General features: G+C 52.0%; 5 protein-coding genes across 5 annotated transcripts; 3 read left to right on the top strand and 2 right to left on the bottom strand.

Annotated features, from left to right (window-relative positions):
• Positions 1-25: 25 nt before the first annotated feature.
• On the top strand, positions 26-2,963 carry CONPUDRAFT_52002 (eukaryotic translation initiation factor 3 subunit 8; the record flags this gene model as incomplete). The annotated part of the gene is made up of 7 exons (XM_007768126.1): positions 26-425; positions 478-713; positions 767-982; positions 1,033-1,545; positions 1,597-2,381; positions 2,437-2,831; positions 2,896-2,963. The coding sequence occupies 7 exons, from the start codon at positions 26-28 to the stop codon at positions 2,961-2,963; spliced, it is 2,613 nt and encodes an 870-aa protein (XP_007766316.1).
• On the bottom strand, positions 2,895-5,009 carry CONPUDRAFT_143033 (UDP-3-O-glucosamine N-acyltransferase; the record flags this gene model as incomplete). Its single annotated transcript, XM_007768671.1, has 8 exons — positions 2,895-3,183; positions 3,234-3,337; positions 3,391-3,611; positions 3,677-3,963; positions 4,017-4,192; positions 4,243-4,705; positions 4,758-4,876; positions 4,930-5,009. The coding sequence occupies 8 exons, from the start codon at positions 5,007-5,009 to the stop codon at positions 3,071-3,073; spliced, it is 1,563 nt and encodes a 520-aa protein (XP_007766861.1). The 3' UTR covers positions 2,895-3,070.
• A 410-nt stretch (positions 5,010-5,419) lies between these two features.
• CONPUDRAFT_88985 (kinase-like protein) lies at positions 5,420-6,247 on the top strand (the record flags this gene model as incomplete). Its single annotated transcript, XM_007768670.1, has 2 exons — positions 5,420-6,188; positions 6,240-6,247. 2 exons carry the CDS (start codon positions 5,420-5,422, stop codon positions 6,245-6,247), a joined length of 777 nt encoding a protein of 258 aa, XP_007766860.1.
• A 2,103-nt stretch (positions 6,248-8,350) lies between these two features.
• CONPUDRAFT_121231 (adenylylsulfate kinase) lies at positions 8,351-9,417 on the bottom strand. The gene is made up of 4 exons (XM_007768669.1): positions 9,245-9,417; positions 9,104-9,189; positions 8,886-9,035; positions 8,351-8,818 (listed from the first exon to the last, which is right to left on the bottom strand). Exons 1-4 carry the CDS (start codon positions 9,270-9,272, stop codon positions 8,480-8,482), a joined length of 603 nt encoding a protein of 200 aa, XP_007766859.1. The 5' UTR covers positions 9,273-9,417; the 3' UTR covers positions 8,351-8,479.
• Positions 9,418-9,465: 48 nt separating this feature from the next.
• Positions 9,466-15,341, top strand: CONPUDRAFT_136150 (P-loop containing nucleoside triphosphate hydrolase protein). The gene is made up of 12 exons (XM_007768668.1): positions 9,466-10,727; positions 11,193-11,274; positions 11,600-11,637; positions 12,917-13,104; positions 13,166-13,306; positions 13,367-13,418; positions 13,477-13,628; positions 13,689-14,256; positions 14,323-14,570; positions 14,634-14,977; positions 15,032-15,151; positions 15,227-15,341. The coding sequence occupies exons 1-10, from the start codon at positions 10,521-10,523 to the stop codon at positions 14,863-14,865; spliced, it is 1,908 nt and encodes a 635-aa protein (XP_007766858.1). The 5' UTR covers positions 9,466-10,520; the 3' UTR covers positions 14,866-14,977; positions 15,032-15,151; positions 15,227-15,341.
• Positions 15,342-15,442: the final 101 nt, after the last annotated feature.

Genomic DNA, 15,442 nt, shown 5'->3' with positions numbered 1-15,442 from the left:
GCGCGATAACCGCATACACTCAACAATGTCTCGATTCTTCAAGAGAGCAGGCGAGTCAGACTCGGACACAGAATCCTCGGAGGAGGAGCTCCTCGTCAGCGGCGATGAGGACGATGCTCCTTCTCAGCCAGCAGCAAAGCCAGCAATGTCCAGATTCCTCCGCACAGCAGGTGACTCGGACTCGGACTCGGACTCGGGTTCAGATGAGGAGGAGAGCGAGATGTCCGATGAGGATGAGGCCAAGGAGGAGGTCAAGAAGAAGTCCAGATTCATGCGCAGCGACTCCGAGTCAGAGGACGAGAGTGATGAGGACGTCAAGCGTGTCGTCAAAAGCAACAAGGACAAGCGTCTCGATGAGATCGAAGCCACAGGAAAAGGCATCGACAACGGTCTCAAGATCAACGATTGGGTCGTCATCTCGAACGGTTCGTATTACACACACACGTCCCGATCTTTTATTCATCTCATCCCTTTCAGAATTTGACAAGCTCCTCAGGCTCGTTCAGCGACAAAGCAATGTTGCAGAGCCCATCCCCCCTTTCTTCATCAAGACAGTCATCGGCATGGAGACGTCCCTGAACGAAGCTATTGCGAAGGAAAAGGAGGCAAAGAAGAAGATGAACGCGACAAATGCTCGCGCTCTCAACTCCATGAAGCAGAAGGTCAAGAAAGCCTTCAAGGAATATGAGACGGAGATCTCGTCTTATCAAAAGGTACCTTTTCGTATGCCCTCGCCGTCTTTTCTAAATATGCTGAACACCCGTAGAACCCAGAGGAATTTGAACGTGAATTCATCTCGATGGTTCAGCCTGAAGCCGCGACCGCTCAGAAGCCCAAGAAGGCGAAAAAGGCCGCAGATGACACCACTACACCAGAGGTCGACGGGTTCGAAACGGTGGGCAAGGGCGGCAAGACCATGCAGTTCTCTGTCGAGACCATCTTCAAGACCTTAAAGGCTGTGAATGAGGCCCGTGGAAAGAAGGTCAGTATTATCACGACCTAGCAGGAAATGTGCTCATCTCTTTCATCCAGAATACCGATCGAACGGAACAAATGCGCATTCTTGAAAAGCTTCTCGAGGTTGCAGTCACCTCTTACCAGCGCATCCGTATCCTACTTGCTCTCGTCTCCTCTCGTTTCGACTACAACTCCTCCGTGGCTACCTTTATGCCCATTGAGCTCTGGCTATCTGCTCAGCGCGAAGTCGATCAACTGGTCCAAATTGTTGCAGCTGATTCCTCCTACTCCATTCAGGAAGTCACAGTTGACTACGATGAATTGGAGGAGCGGTCCCCTGCCACTGAAAAGGGAGGCATTGTCCAAGTTCGGGGTAGCATCATCAGCTTCGTTGACCGACTTGACGATGAGTTCACCAAGAGTCTTCAAAACATTGACCCCCATGGTACGGAGTACGTCGATCGGCTAAAAGACGAGAAGGTTCTCTATCACACTATTTGTCGAGCACAATGTTTCTACGAGAAGACAAGCCAATTGGATCCTTTATCGAGAGTTGTCAGTCGTCGGTTGGAGCATATATACTCTAAGGTATGAGAAACCTAGCAACGCGAAGGCATGCACGATCTAATTTCCTTCCAGCCCGACGCCGTCATATCAGTCTTGGAATCCTCGCTCTCAGCCTCTGACCTCGTTCCCAGCACGACATTGGCTTCGCAGGGTTCTTCAAAAGCTCTCATTCACTCCCTTTGTGTCCACCTCTACAAGGCAGATAACTCACTACTTCGTACGAGGGCAATGCTTTGCCATATTTACCACCACGCTCTTCACAATGAGTTCCATACTGCCCGCGATATGCTGCTGATGTCTCATCTTCAAGAATCGGTCCACTCCGCAGACGTGCTTACTCAGATTCTTTACAACCGCACTGTCGTGCAACTTGGTCTGAGTGCATTTCGATGCGGCCTCATCAAGGAAGCTCAGAGCACTCTGCACGACATCTTTGCGACGCAACGTGTCAAGGAACTCCTCGCTCAGGGTGTCCACCAACAACGCTTCCAGAATATAACGCCAGAGCAAGAGCGGGCAGAACGCCAGCGGCAACTTCCCTTCCACATGCACATCAACACTGAGTTACTGGAGGCTGCCTTCTTGGTTTCAAGCATGCTTGTCGAGATACCTTTGCTTGCTAGTATTGATTCAGACGAACTCAAGCGGAAGGCCATCTCGAAACCCTTCCGTCGTTTGCTGGACTTTGCCGACCGTCAGGCGTTCACCGGACCGCCCGAGAGCACGCGTGACCATATCATGCAGGCCAGCAAAGCTCTGCAAGATGGGGAGTGGGAGAAAAGCCGCGATTTGATCCAGAGCATCAAAATTTGGGCTTTGATGCCGGAGGCTACTTCAGTCAAGGATATGTTGGCTAGGTAAGCAATGTGTCGTCATCATTCTCATGTCACTTTTTCGCTCAATCTGCCATAGCCGTATACAAGAGCAGGGTCTCCGCACTTACCTCTTCACCTATGCTCCGTACTACGCATCTCTCTCCCTCTCTCTCTTGTCACGAACCTTCTCTCTCCCCCTGCGCACAGTCACATCCCTCGTTTCGAAGATGATCTGGAACGAAGAGCTCTCGGCTTCACTCGACCAATCCACCGGTGTTGTCGTGTTCCATCGTATAGAGCAGTCCCGACAACAGCAATTGGCCCAGGTCATCGCTGACAAGGTCAACGCTCTTGTCGAGCAAAACGAGAAGGTCTTGGACACGAAACTCGGCTCTGGTGGGTGGTCGGACCGTGGAGATGGCGCTAAGGGTGAGAAGCGCGAACAAGCTGCGGAACGGAAAGGAAACCGTAGTCGCGGTTCTGGTTTACGAGGTGCGTTTGCGTCTGTTGTTCTGCGGTTTTATCACGTCGTTCATACTGGTATCGAACCTTGCAGGAGGATCTCGCGGCAGAGGGTCGCGGTTTGCCCAAGGTCTTGGCAACCAAATGGCACGCACACGGTGACACTGTCTGTACTACGACATGTATAGTAAAGCTATCACGACTATCTCTATGCCAGTCTAGGTTTTTATTGCGAAAATATGCGCTCCATGGCTGAGACGCTCCTTTCCTCAATCGTCATCCTCTTCATCTCCATCGTCTTCCCCTTCCTCTTCACTGTCTTCGCTACGTTGATGACCTTCATTCCAGTCAGAGACGTCAAGTTTCTCATTCCGGTAGTTGGCTGTTACCAAGATGTAAGCAGCAGCAGTTGATTGAGACAGGAAATCTCACCATGTTCTTCCACCTCATAGCCAGCTTGAGTCACACACCCTTTCAACTCCGATTTGGTGCCGACCTTTGTGTTCCCGCCCAATAAGCAACCTTCAAGCCGTGCACTGCGCCAGATTAAACAGGCGGGAACATGGTTCAGATAACGAGCTTGACATACCCATCCGATATGACACAATGGTCGAGTAAAACGCAGCCGACGATCTTGGCCATTTTTCCTATGACGCAATGTTTCCCTATCACTGACTTTTTGATGCTTGCTCTCTCTTCCACGCGCGTGAAGTCTCCAACGGCTGAGTCGGCTGATATAGCAGCTTTGTGGTCGATCAGAGATCGCTTTGTTGGGTCGGAGGGCAAGACGTATGAGGTCTCCGACAGGAACTGCAGTTCGAATTTACGAAAAGGTGAGTCAGACTGCACGTGCAATTCAAAGGAAAGGCACACACCCGCCGGTTTGCCTCGAGGTAAGCTTGGAGATTGTTGGTGCGAACAGCGTAACCGCTATCTGCTCGATGAACGTGCAGGCCGATTCGCAAGCTCACCGTGATGGATTCGTCATCATCCGATCCCGTTGGCGATGGCGGCTGTGACAGACCGATTTCGCTCTGAGGGGCCGGCGAGCTCGCGTGCGAGCGAACATCTAGGAACGCTCGTGCTTTTGGTACGTCGGTGTACAGCGTGGAGTGCTTCATCGACATGGAGTGGCTGGCAGAATTGGAGACGACACCCAATGCTTTACGGGATGTACGTTATGTCGCCGATTGCATATGTACGTATGCCACTTACTATGACCGTACTTGCCTCGCTTGGTCGCCTGGTATTGAACCTTGCAGAGCCAAGGGAAGAAGTCCTCTTTGAGAGAGTCGAGGTGGCGTTTTTGCTGTAAAACGTCAAGGACAGACCGTTTACATACGTAGACGTGGGAGTCTTGAAGCTTCTTAGATAGCCGTGCTCGCGGATACCTACAAGACGTCAGTAGGAAGGTCAAGTCATATATGCATGACAAACTCACCGAGTCAGCAAGCTCATTCGCAGCTCAAAATCTTGGCCATTACGGTCTTGATCATCGAGTGTATCAACGTACAACAGGGTGCCAGAGGTATCATCCCACACAATTGTGGTCGGAGTTGGGGGAGGACCCCACTCCTCGGGGAAGGCACCCTTGTCTAGTTTGGAGTTTTCGAACCAGCAAGTGGTGGCGATGGAGCCATCGGACATGGCGTCTGTCCTGAACTTGTTCAGTATGGTCGAAAGAGGTAGAGAAGGTGGTGGGATGAAGTCGCATGGCATGATGACAAAGTCTTCTTGGATGCGGGAGGAGAAATGGCGGAGGATGGAGCATGTGCCTGTGCTCATCTCCTGTGACTCGTCATATGTCTGTATGTCGATGTTGAGGGAGGTGAACGAGGCTGACGAGGACTGGACGTAGTGAGAAATTGCATGCTTGTGTGATGATGGGCAGATGAGGAGGACGTCTGTAGAGTGCAGATGTTATGGTAGGCTATCAAGGAAGAACACTGGGTAGACCTTCGATGCCAGACTGCTCTAACCAAGAAAGAGGGAAATCGAGCATTGGCTTGTCTGCGACAGACAGAAGGGCCTTTGGACATGGCTCGTCTCCATGATCGCCGGTCAAAGGCAGGAGCCTGGCAGAGACAAAGTTGGAGGACTGCCTTTAGTTATTGGCTGGTCGGCTTACTCGTTCCCGAAACCAGCAAGGATGACGGCGAGAAACTCGCGGCGAGTGACCGATTCTGTCGGTGCAACCTCAAAATTCATGCTGATGCAGATGTTTGAGTCAGAAATTATAAGCAGAAAACAAAAGATGGATATGTACCCGGGTCACTAGCGTTAGGTGATATCGGGAATTGATGAGTTTGGAATTATCTTGGTCTGACGTCGCGCGCCTCTTTCCATATCCGATACGCGTCTCGGCGTGACTAAAAGTCTATTACTCCATACACCGTCCCCTTCATGTCCTCCCCCGCCTCTCCCTCATAACGCCCCTCACGATACCCGTTTTACTCTCCAGGTTATCTTTTACGAGCCTTTAACAAGCTGCTTTACATTTCTTTTGCCGTCAGAATCCCGACTTCGCCCTCACCGACGCTGGCACACTCTTCATTCTCTGACTGGGTTCCCCGACCCCACAGCGTGGACTTGCACACTTGCAACAACTCTCTATCCTCATGTCTCAAGTGTCTCAAACATCACAACAGCAATCAAATGTTCATGACCTCTATGAACGCCTCGAGACTGTCGGGAGAGGCGCTTATGGCTCAGTCCACAAGGGGGTGCACCGCCGCACAGGCAACATCGTAGCTCTCAAGATCATCAACCTTGATACAGCAGATGACGACGTAGAGTCTATCCAGAAAGAGGTTGCTCTACTAACTCAACTTCGTGATGCCCCAAATGTCACAAAGTACTTTGGCTGCTACCTAGATGGCCCTCGCGTCTGGATAGTGATGGAGTTTGCTCAAGGTGGTAGCGTCCGCACCCTCATGCAATCATCCAAAGATGGAGTACTCGAGGAAAAGTACATCGTTCTCATCGTACGTGAAGTCCTCATCGCCCTCAGCTATCTTCACAAATCCGCCATCATGCATCGCGACATCAAAGCCGCCAACGTCCTCGTCACCAGCACTGGCAAGGTCATGCTCTGCGACTTTGGCGTTTCTGCACTCTCCGCTACAGCTAATACCAAGCGCTACACCCTCATGGGCACACCTAACTGGATGGCTCCTGAAGTCGCTCAACAGGTCCCCGTGTACGACAGCAAGGCCGACATATGGAGCTTAGGTATCGTCGTCTACGAGATGATCAAAGGTGCTCCACCCCATGCAGACTTGCGAGATGTTTTCAAGGTCATGCAACTCATCAGTCGGGTTCAGCCCCCGCGCTTGTCGGAGGGAGAAGGGAGTAAGGATATGAGGGACTTTGTTGCTAGTTGCTTGCGTGAATCTCCCGCTGATGTGAGTCTAATCTCCTTTCCTCCCTTTTTTTCAGACTACTAAACGCTCGCAGCGTTTCTCCGCAGACGAACTTTCCAAAACTAAATGGATAAAGGCCGCAGCTAAAACCAACCTGTCGATACTACGAGATCTTATCCTTCGATACGATGCATGGGCACAGGCAGGGGGCTCAAGACAAAGTTTGGCAGGACCTCTGGACTGGGAAGAACAGGAGCAAGCTGAGTGGGTGGTTTCTATAAATTTTGCTCCCCACGTCTCTGATGATCTCCGTAGCTTGCAAGGCTCCGCCGCATTGCAGCGGGAAAGTGTATGGGAGTTCGACACCTTTAAAAGAATGTCAGCTGCTAACAGTGCAGACGAAGTTGTCTTAGCGCCTGGTTTAATGCCAGAGGACTCGTCCTCAGCACCCACCGTTCGTCCTCCCGCCTCCAGGCTGCCTACGTCCTTGCGAGGCCTATTTGAAGACGATTCCACGCCAGCCACCCTTGAAACATTCCGGCCTTCCGAAATGCCGATGAGACCTGGTCGACAATCACCTAGCCCTCCCCAATCTGGTTCCGTTTCCACGGCAAGAGACACGAGTCCCTGGAGTCGAATGACAACACCGGTCGAACCAGCCGAACCGGCAGCTATTCATGTTTCCGAGGACCCTCAGCGCGCAAAATACGACAGCTTCGCATTTCCTCCCCGTGGGTTATCTGGCCCTATGGGCCAAACGGTCGTAGACGAAACGGTTACCCAGCCCATGTTTGATCCTCTCGATGACGATGCAAGTGATATGTTTGATGCACATGAGGGCACCGATCAGCACAAGTTCTCAGCCCTCCTTCAGCAATCGGCCAGTGAAGGTTTTGATGAGGATGGAATGCCACCTGTCGTAGATTCCCCGCTTGACCCTTTCTTACCTGCAGGTCCCGTCGAACTTCGAACAGACACTCAAGATGCATCTCTAAACCGCGGGCGTTCGCGGATGAACACAGCCCAACAAACATCGTTTGGTGCTATGCGTAAGGACTCAACGACGACAGTTAACGAATTCCAATTTCCCTCTCCCTCAACACCGTCACTGGCTAGCTCGGGACCCTCTATAGCTGCCGCATACAGTCCACGCTCTCAAACAAAATCAGCCTCGGGTCACACTAATGCTACCAGCCCAAACGCTCACCAGACTATAGCATCATATGACTCGACGACACCCGCTGCCGTTCCATCCAGATTGCCGGGACTTGGCGTTCCGCTGACTGCACCAGCAATGCGTTCGTTGTCAGCTAATGATGCCGCTGGAGCCCCAGCATTGACAGTGGAGATACCCAACAAAGGCCCGACACTCCAGCGTAAGCCAAGCCTTAACCGACAAGCATCTGTCGCCATCATGGAGACAACGCCGACGTCTCCGTTGCTGCCTCCGATACGACCCTTTGCTATGAGGGAGCGAAGTGGTAGCTCTTCGAGCAAGAACAGTGATGGGAGCGGTTCGAACAAAAGTGCGGCGTCATCGTATCCTGGTTTAAAGGATGCAGTGAAGGTAAGGATGTCACCAACCACATTATTAGAGCTTTACTAAATCTTCAAAGATACCTACACTGACGAGCGAGCACCAGCTTGGACTCTCCGATTTGCTACCTCCTTCTCCCTCGTCTCTGACTCACACTGCTCGTACTTTCTTTCCTTCTCCGAGTGCACTCTCATCTTCCGCGACTACACCCAATGCAAATGGCACACCGCTTGTAAACAGTCATCTCGCTGACGCTTCGTTAACATCCATACCACCACGGAGCCGTTCCCCTCCGCTTTTTGATGGCCGAAACCACACGGCGTCACTGTCGCAAACGTCTGCCGCGGGAGACCCTGGCCCTTTGGGACCGCCTGTGAATCCTTTGGATCTATGCAGCCTCGTGGAATCGCATGAAGCTACTCGCGCTCACCTGTCACGGACTGTTGACGACCTATCTAAGTGGCTATCTTTGATAGAAACTGGCTTCAACAGGATGCTCGACAAGACTGTGGAGGACTCGATCGAAGAAGAGCAAGAAGAATCGCCTGGAAGAGTAAACCCTCACGATCCGTTTCAAACAGGTGTCGAGGATTCTGGAAGTGTTGCTGCGGTATGATTCTCCTCTTCGAGTTGTTTGCCTTCTTTTTTCACAGAGGATTTGGTGTACTGTTATAGTATTTGTGTATGACGTTTGGTATTGTGACATGAAGCTATTCTACAATACTAGATCTATGAGGTATACACCGTGTGGGGTAAATGCAAGCAAGAAAAAGTTTTCCTTATGAGATGTAGCCGTGTTGGGTGAGGTACTCGACGATCTTCTGGACAGCGCCCGTTACGTCGCACTCGTCCGTCCGAATGTGAATCTCGGGGCTTTCGGGTGCTTCGTACGGGGCGGAGACGCCGGTGAAGTCCTTGATCTCGCCGGCGCGGGCCTTCTTGTAGAGGCCCTTGGGATCGCGCTGCTCGACGACGCTGAGGGGTGCATCGACGAAGACCTCGATGAACCCGAGGTTCGCCTTCTCGTGGAGCTCGCGTGCGACCTTGCGATCGGCGATGTAGGGCGAGATGAACGCGGTCACGGTGACACACGCAGCATCGGCGAACAGCTTCGACACCTGGAATATAATATAATATGATATTAATGAACCAAGGTCGACTTCTCTCAGATCGGACGGAACGCACCTCCCCGATGCGTCTGATGTTCTCGACCCGCGACTTCTCGTCGAAGCCAAGATCCTTGTTGAGCCCGAACCGGACGTTGTCCCCGTCGAGGCGGTACGTGAACTTGTGACGGTGGAGGAGGTGCTGCTCGAGCGCGCACGCAATCGTCGACTAAGTTACAGCAAGCATCGGTCATGAGCAGTTATCTCCCCATCAACAATATTTGTTTCTATTCTCACCTTTCCGCTCGCGCTCAGCCCAGTCAGCCAGATGGTGACGCCCCGTTGCTTGAGAAGATCAACACGCTCCTGCACATCGACCGAACCTAGACCAGTCCCTCTATAAGTCTGCGCTCACTCAGCATGTGGTATGGGCCTCACCGGCGTGGAAGGTGATGTTAGTGGCCATGGCGAAAACGTACTGGAAGAGGGGATAAGTTTCCGACGTTGTCAATCAGCCTATTAGTACTCCGAGTGTTCGGCCGGCAGCAACATCAGTAGTAATACACTCCTAGCAGTTTCTGGTTGCACGACTGTGTGCCATCGTGAGCAATCTCTGCATCTTGACGACCCGATCGCGAAATCCTTGCAAATATTAATGATGTTCACTTCACGTGTCAAATATGTCAAATACCGAATTCGAACCACACTTTCCCAAGAAAACTACAAAATATAAGTGTAAGCTACGAAGTAATATGAAGTATGTATGTATTGCCTACTTCTTGATAGCGAACGACGAGTAGAGTGTAGGCGGTCTAAATGGTGGAGTGCACATAGCTAGAACACACACTCATCGTTCAGAACGCGTCAATGTAGGGCATTAACGTTGTCAAAACCGCATCCTATCCTCTCCTATGCAAGACACCCTTGAGATACACGATGATGAAGGTGGGTATACTAGAAGATACATCCTTTGATCAGGTCCTCTTTCGATCAGGCCTCAGGCCCACATAACCACACGATCGATTTCTTAACCGCCTCCGCCACGTACTCCGACGTGAGGGGCATACCCACCGGCGGGCAGTGCATGAATAACACTTTCGTCTGCTTGTCGGTCTGGTGTTTTGCGTTGCGTTTTGCTTCAGCCAGCGAGCAGTAATAAATAAAGTCGCAGAGATAATGTCCTGCATCCATCGATCCGTATATTTGCTGCCGGCCAAGAGAGGGTCAATCGAGTGCCACTCGTCGTCCGATACGTATATGATAACCATACCTCTATGCCTACTTTCTTAAGGTGTGCGACAAGCTTCTCAACGTCTACGACGGTATAAATTTCTTCCTGAAACGTCTCGTAGCCCTTTCCAAAGCCGCGCTTGGGAGGTTCTGAGGGATCTGTAGGAGGTTCGATGTGGAAGTCACCGAGTCTGGCTCGTTCCATCATTTCGGCCTCGGAGGGAGGCGCCTTGGCTATGACGACTCCAGCTGGCGCGGTGGCATCGCCGACGGTGGCGATGTTAGCCTCCTCGTGAGTTATGCGGACAATGGGGGCAAGGTTCCCGTTGGCGTCCTTCATGTTATAGCCAAATTTATGACCCAACCTTTCCATGCGAAGAGGGCCACGACCTGCGACACCAACGTGGACAATTAGATCGTAGCCTTCGGGAGGTGGCAACTCCGTGCCAGGTTCAGTGTTTTCGGGGAGAGTCGGCGAGCGAGTATGCAGACCCGGAACGATAGCGAGAACATCCTCGTATACTGCAGGAACCTCGAGAGCGGTGATATGGACCCGACGTGGTTGATCTGGAATGATGATATCTGGGTCAGCTTCTGTAGGAGCCGGAAGGGGGTCGAGATCGAGGATGGCGTTGTGAAGGGGCTTGACCGCGAGCCAGGACGGGTTTACTTTATACCGGGCAAACGGCTGGTATGGATTTATGAGAGTCATGTGTTAAAAAGCTGGAAACTTACGCCGAATCCTGTTACCAAGACTCGATAGGTATACGGGTTGTCGTGAGCGCTTCCGTTCATTGCTTGAGGGAGAGAAAGAGAGATGGGTTCAAATTGGCAGAGAGGGCAGGTGCACGTCTACCAATTGTTGATGTCAGTCCGACTTTGAGCATGCTGCCGTGGCCGTGCCGTCCCTTCCGGTCGAGATGCCCCTTTTTCTTCCCAGATATAATACTTGTGTTACTTATTTTAGCTGTCAATATTATCCAATTTCTTCCCGCTTCGGGTTCGTCCGGACAGAGCTCAGCGTTGACTGCAAGTTGTTGCTAGACTTTAGTGACATATTCCTCAGTAATTTCTCCTCCGTCGTCCACAATGTCCGCGATGCTGCAGTCCGCGATGCGCTCTTCCATTCTCGCCGCCGGCGTCGGTCGTCGTGCAGCATCCACCATCGCCCTCAAGTACTCCAAAGCCGTCTACTCCGCCGCCCTCGCAAAGTCTCCCCAGACCCTCAACAAAGTCCAGTCCGAGCTCACCGCCGTCTCAAAGGCCATCAAGGACGTTCCCGAGGTCAACGCCTTTGTCAACAACCCAACCCTATCCTCAAAGGACCGCTCAGCCGGTCTCGCCCAACTCTACTCTCGAGTAGAAGGTGCAGGCGCGAAAAAAGAGGCCGTCTCCGACGTCACCAAAAACCTCTTCGCTGTTCTCTCCGACAACGGCCGTCTCGCCGAGACACAGGGCGTCATTGAAGGGTTCAACGAGCTCGTTGCCCAGTACAAGGGCGAGCTCGAGGTTGTTGTCACTTCGGCTTCCCCCCTCCCCAAGGACGTGTCCACCCGCCTCGAGTCCGTTCTCAAGCAATCCCAAGCTGCTCAGCAAGCCAAGTCTCTCAAGATTACCAACAAGGTAAACTCTTTGTTATCTACACTTTGTTCTATTAATTCACTTAACCCAACCGTTTACACCAGGTTAACCCCTCCATCCTTGGTGGCATTGTCGTTGACTTCGGTGACCGCTCCATTGACATGAGTGTGTCCTCGCGCGTCAACAAGCTCAACAACGTTCTCCAGGGTATGTTCAGCAGTACTGGATACCGCTTCCGCCCACAGTGCTAATGGCTTTCTAGAATCCGTCTAAATTCCGCATCATCCATGTAGACTCGCTTCGAGGCGCGCGACTCATAGACTCACTATTAACCTATACCACGCTCATGTGGCCACGCATTCTCTCCGTACGCGTTCGATCTGCATAATACATGTTGGACGTCAAACAATTACGCCTCTGTGTGAAACAATGAGTAGGCCTAAGATTTGCGTTGGGGTGAGGGATTGCTTCGCCTAATACCGGTTCACTGCCTTTCATTACCTCCGGAACGATTGTTTGTCTGATTCTCCTCAAATTGGTCGGGGTTTACTTGGAATCGCGTAGAAAAAAGAAGCACCAGCTATAGATGCGAATATGACTGAGGCAGCTAAGACGAGGAACATTTGTGTTTGGGTGCAACGTCGGACCTGAAAGCCACCGACCTTATGTAACTTGTCTAATTCTGCGCGTATCAGAGTTTGTGCGATCTCCGCATTTGTTGCGAGTTGCTAGTTGAACGTCGAGGCGCTGAACGTTGACGCGCTTGACAGCTTGAGTCCATCCACTGTAATGAGTGAGCATACTTCTGCGTCCAGTTTGATTGACACGCCAAATACTGATCGCGCCTTCTCGGTCCTTGTACGGCATAGAGAGCAGTCCTGGGCTCGGCGAAGTCACTTGGTAAGTTCATTGCCCGCAGTTCCGCTCCTCTTTTTCCAAGTTACTTTTCTCTAACCTATCTATACTTGCGCCAGCCCGATATGCTCGAACCAAGTTCTAGACGAAAACATCAACAAGCACCTTGATAGTAGTTGCTCCGAGTATTCGTTGACTGCCGACAACACCGCAGACGTATCTGCGTCTACATCCACGTCTACTTCGACTTCTGCGCGTCGTCGTGAAACCCCATCCAATATTAAACTCGCCCCGATCTTTAGCTCCGGACGCCCATCCCAAACTCATGATAGCAAGCAGCCCAGCACCCCTCATGGCCCGTCTCAATCCAAGCTGACGGAGCCGCACACGACACCACAAAGAAGTGGTGGCAAGCGCAAAGCTGACCTAGCTCAGCCCGGCCAGCCCTCCACCAAGCGACTCAAAGGCGCCGCGGCCAAGGCGCAAGCTAACGCGCCTCTATCTGAAAAGCTTCGCCCACGGAACCTGTCAGACTTTGTCGGGCAAAGGCATCTCACCGGGTCTGACTCCCTCTTGATGAATCTTGCAGAAAACGGATCGCTAGGGAGCCTCATTTTCTGGGGGCCGCCGGGGTACTCTCCATTCTCCTAGTGGCGCGGGACTTCATTACTGACGGATGTATGCGCATTAAAGGTGCGGCAAGACCACGCTGTCCCGGCTGCTCGCCCGTCAGGGCGATGCGGTCTTCAAGGAGCTGAGCGCCACTTCGTCGGGTATCAACGATGTTCGGGTTGTCTTTGAGGAAGCGAGATCGTTGCTGACTCTGACAGGCAGGCGAGTACACTTATGGCATTGCTAGTGTTGCGTTATTTTAAGGTAACCATCTTATGACAGACGGACGATCCTGTTCCTCGATGAGATCCACAGGTTCAACAAGGCGCAGCAGGTACATACCTCTTTCTTCATTTATTCACCTTGCGCCCGCTTAAAAAAGGTTGTGCTAGGATATATTCTTGCCTTACATTGAACAGGGCCAGATCCAAGTGAGTTGTGTACCTGATATTAATATACCGGCCTCACATAGGCGGAAGGTGATAGGTGCAACCACGGAGAATCCGTCCTTCAAGCTTACGGGAGCTTTGCTCAGTCGGTGTCGGTAAGATAAGCTTGCTACTCAGATGTGAGCGCATGAATCTCACATGCAAACATTTGCAAGCGTTTTTGTCCTTGAACGCCTAACAGACGACGATGTACGAGGCATTATCAGTGGCGCGATGTCTCGTGTTTGCAGCAACGACGATGAGTCCTCCCACGCGCCCTCCAGCCCCATTGGCGATCCTTCTAGCTCTCAACTACCCTCGTCTCAGCTATCCTCGTCTCAGTTATTACCATCTCAGGATCCCGATGCTGCGGTACCTTATCCGTCTTACCCACAATTAACCAGTCGAGTTGTAGCTTCGATAGTGTCCCTAGCGTTCGGTGACGCACGGACCGCTCTTTCGCTGTTAGAACTCGTACTTTCCTCCCGCAAAGACACGAAGGAAGATGCCATTCTTAACTCACTGCGGCAATCTGTGTCTACCTCGTATGACCGCACAGGCGACAGTCACTACGACATGATTTCTGCGTTGCATAAAAGCGTGCGGGGCAGTGACGCCAATGGCGCTGTGTATTGGCTCGCGCGTATGCTGACAGCGGGGGAAGACCCAGTGTATATCGCCCGGCGTATGGTTGTTTGTGCCAGCGAGGACATCGGGTTGGCAGATAACCACGCTTTGCCCCTGGTGCGTCTATCACAGTTACGTCGTAGTGTGCCTCGAAACATTTCTTATCAACCTTACCTTGAATAGGCGATGGCGGCTCTCCAGGCCTGTCAAAACATCGGCATGCCCGAATGCAGGATAAATTTAGCACATGTGGTGGTTTATCTCGCTGAAGCTCCCAAATCGACTCGTTCATACCAGGCATACAACCGGGCCGAAGCGGCAGCGAAACACGATCCCACTGCGCCCGTCCCCCTCCAGGTTCGCAATGCGCCAACGAGGCTGATGGAGGAACTCGGCTACTCTGAAGGATATATGTACAATCCTGACTATCTGTCCGCGTGCTTCTACTTTGTGGAGTGCAAACCTTGTGTTAACTCACATGTGCTGATTTGCAGACACCCGGTCCATAACGATTATCTACCTGCTTCGCTCAGGGATGAACATTTCGTGCGACCGGCCCAAGACACCACCGACAAGGTATGGGACGAGGCTGCACTAGTCCGGTGGGAACAGGAGCGCAACGGGAGACGTCCGTGGTCAGGCCGCGATCGAGCTGATGAAAGCACCAGTAATGATTCCGGGCCATCGCGGAACTCGGCATCCCCGCAAAAACCGCCTGAACCATAACTCATAATGACCACAAGGTGCATGGATGCTAATGCTGTGGCACGGGAAAGCAAATGGAAGTTCGAGTTAGGATGCTTCTTAGAAAGTCGAATTACGATATACCAAACAATTTGTGGGTAACGACGGTGCGCTTTTCACACTCGGCGTGTTCAAATAAACTTGATAGATGCAGCATAGTTGTAAACGTATCGGGAGCCGGCAGTCAGATGCTCACCACGGCGGTTGCTTACATGTGGGCTCACTCTAGTGTATGGCCTTGTGTGGCTCCCGCAGATTGAGGCAGAAGGTACGATCAGGTTGATATCAGTCATGGCGTGGACTGATGAGCTCCTGTGTGCCATGAACGTTATTTGGGCTCCAGGTGGTGGAGGCCCATGTGCTTTCCGGTGGCTTACTGCCGTTCTCATCATACTTAGAATCCTGTCCCGCAAGGAACCTGCGCGTCAGTGCACGTCAGACAAGATAAGAATAGCTGTCTTATCTCTCAGCTAACTTTACTCGCTTGCTCTTAAAAATGGCTCCCCATCTGTCCGGGCACTTCCTTGCACGGGACAATTTCTGTACTCATGGCCCACCC

The sequence above is a fragment of the Coniophora puteana genome, assembly GCF_000271625.1.
Source record: "Coniophora puteana RWD-64-598 SS2 unplaced genomic scaffold CONPUscaffold_4, whole genome shotgun sequence".
In the NCBI taxonomy this organism is placed as follows: Eukaryota; Fungi; Basidiomycota; class Agaricomycetes; order Boletales; family Coniophoraceae; genus Coniophora; species Coniophora puteana.
This window is presented reverse-complemented; position numbering and strand designations above follow the sequence as displayed.

Coding starts and splice junctions, on each gene's coding strand:
- CONPUDRAFT_121231 (XM_007768669.1), bottom strand. CDS start 9,272: ATGGCCACTAACATCACCTTCCACGCCG. Junction 9,036..9,103: donor GGCTGAGCGCGAGCGGAAAG/GTGAGAATAGAA, acceptor GCTGTAACTTAG/TCGACGATTGCGTGCGCGCT. Junction 8,819..8,885: donor ACATCAGACGCATCGGGGAG/GTGCGTTCCGTC, acceptor ATTATATTCCAG/GTGTCGAAGCTGTTCGCCGA.
- CONPUDRAFT_136150 (XM_007768668.1), top strand. CDS start 10,521: ATGCAGACCCGGAACGATAGCGAGAACATCCTCGTATACTGCAGGAAC. Junction 13,307..13,366: donor TTGCTGACTCTGACAGGCAG/GCGAGTACACTT, acceptor ATCTTATGACAG/ACGGACGATCCTGTTCCTCG. Junction 13,419..13,476: donor GGTTCAACAAGGCGCAGCAG/GTACATACCTCT, acceptor AGGTTGTGCTAG/GATATATTCTTGCCTTACAT.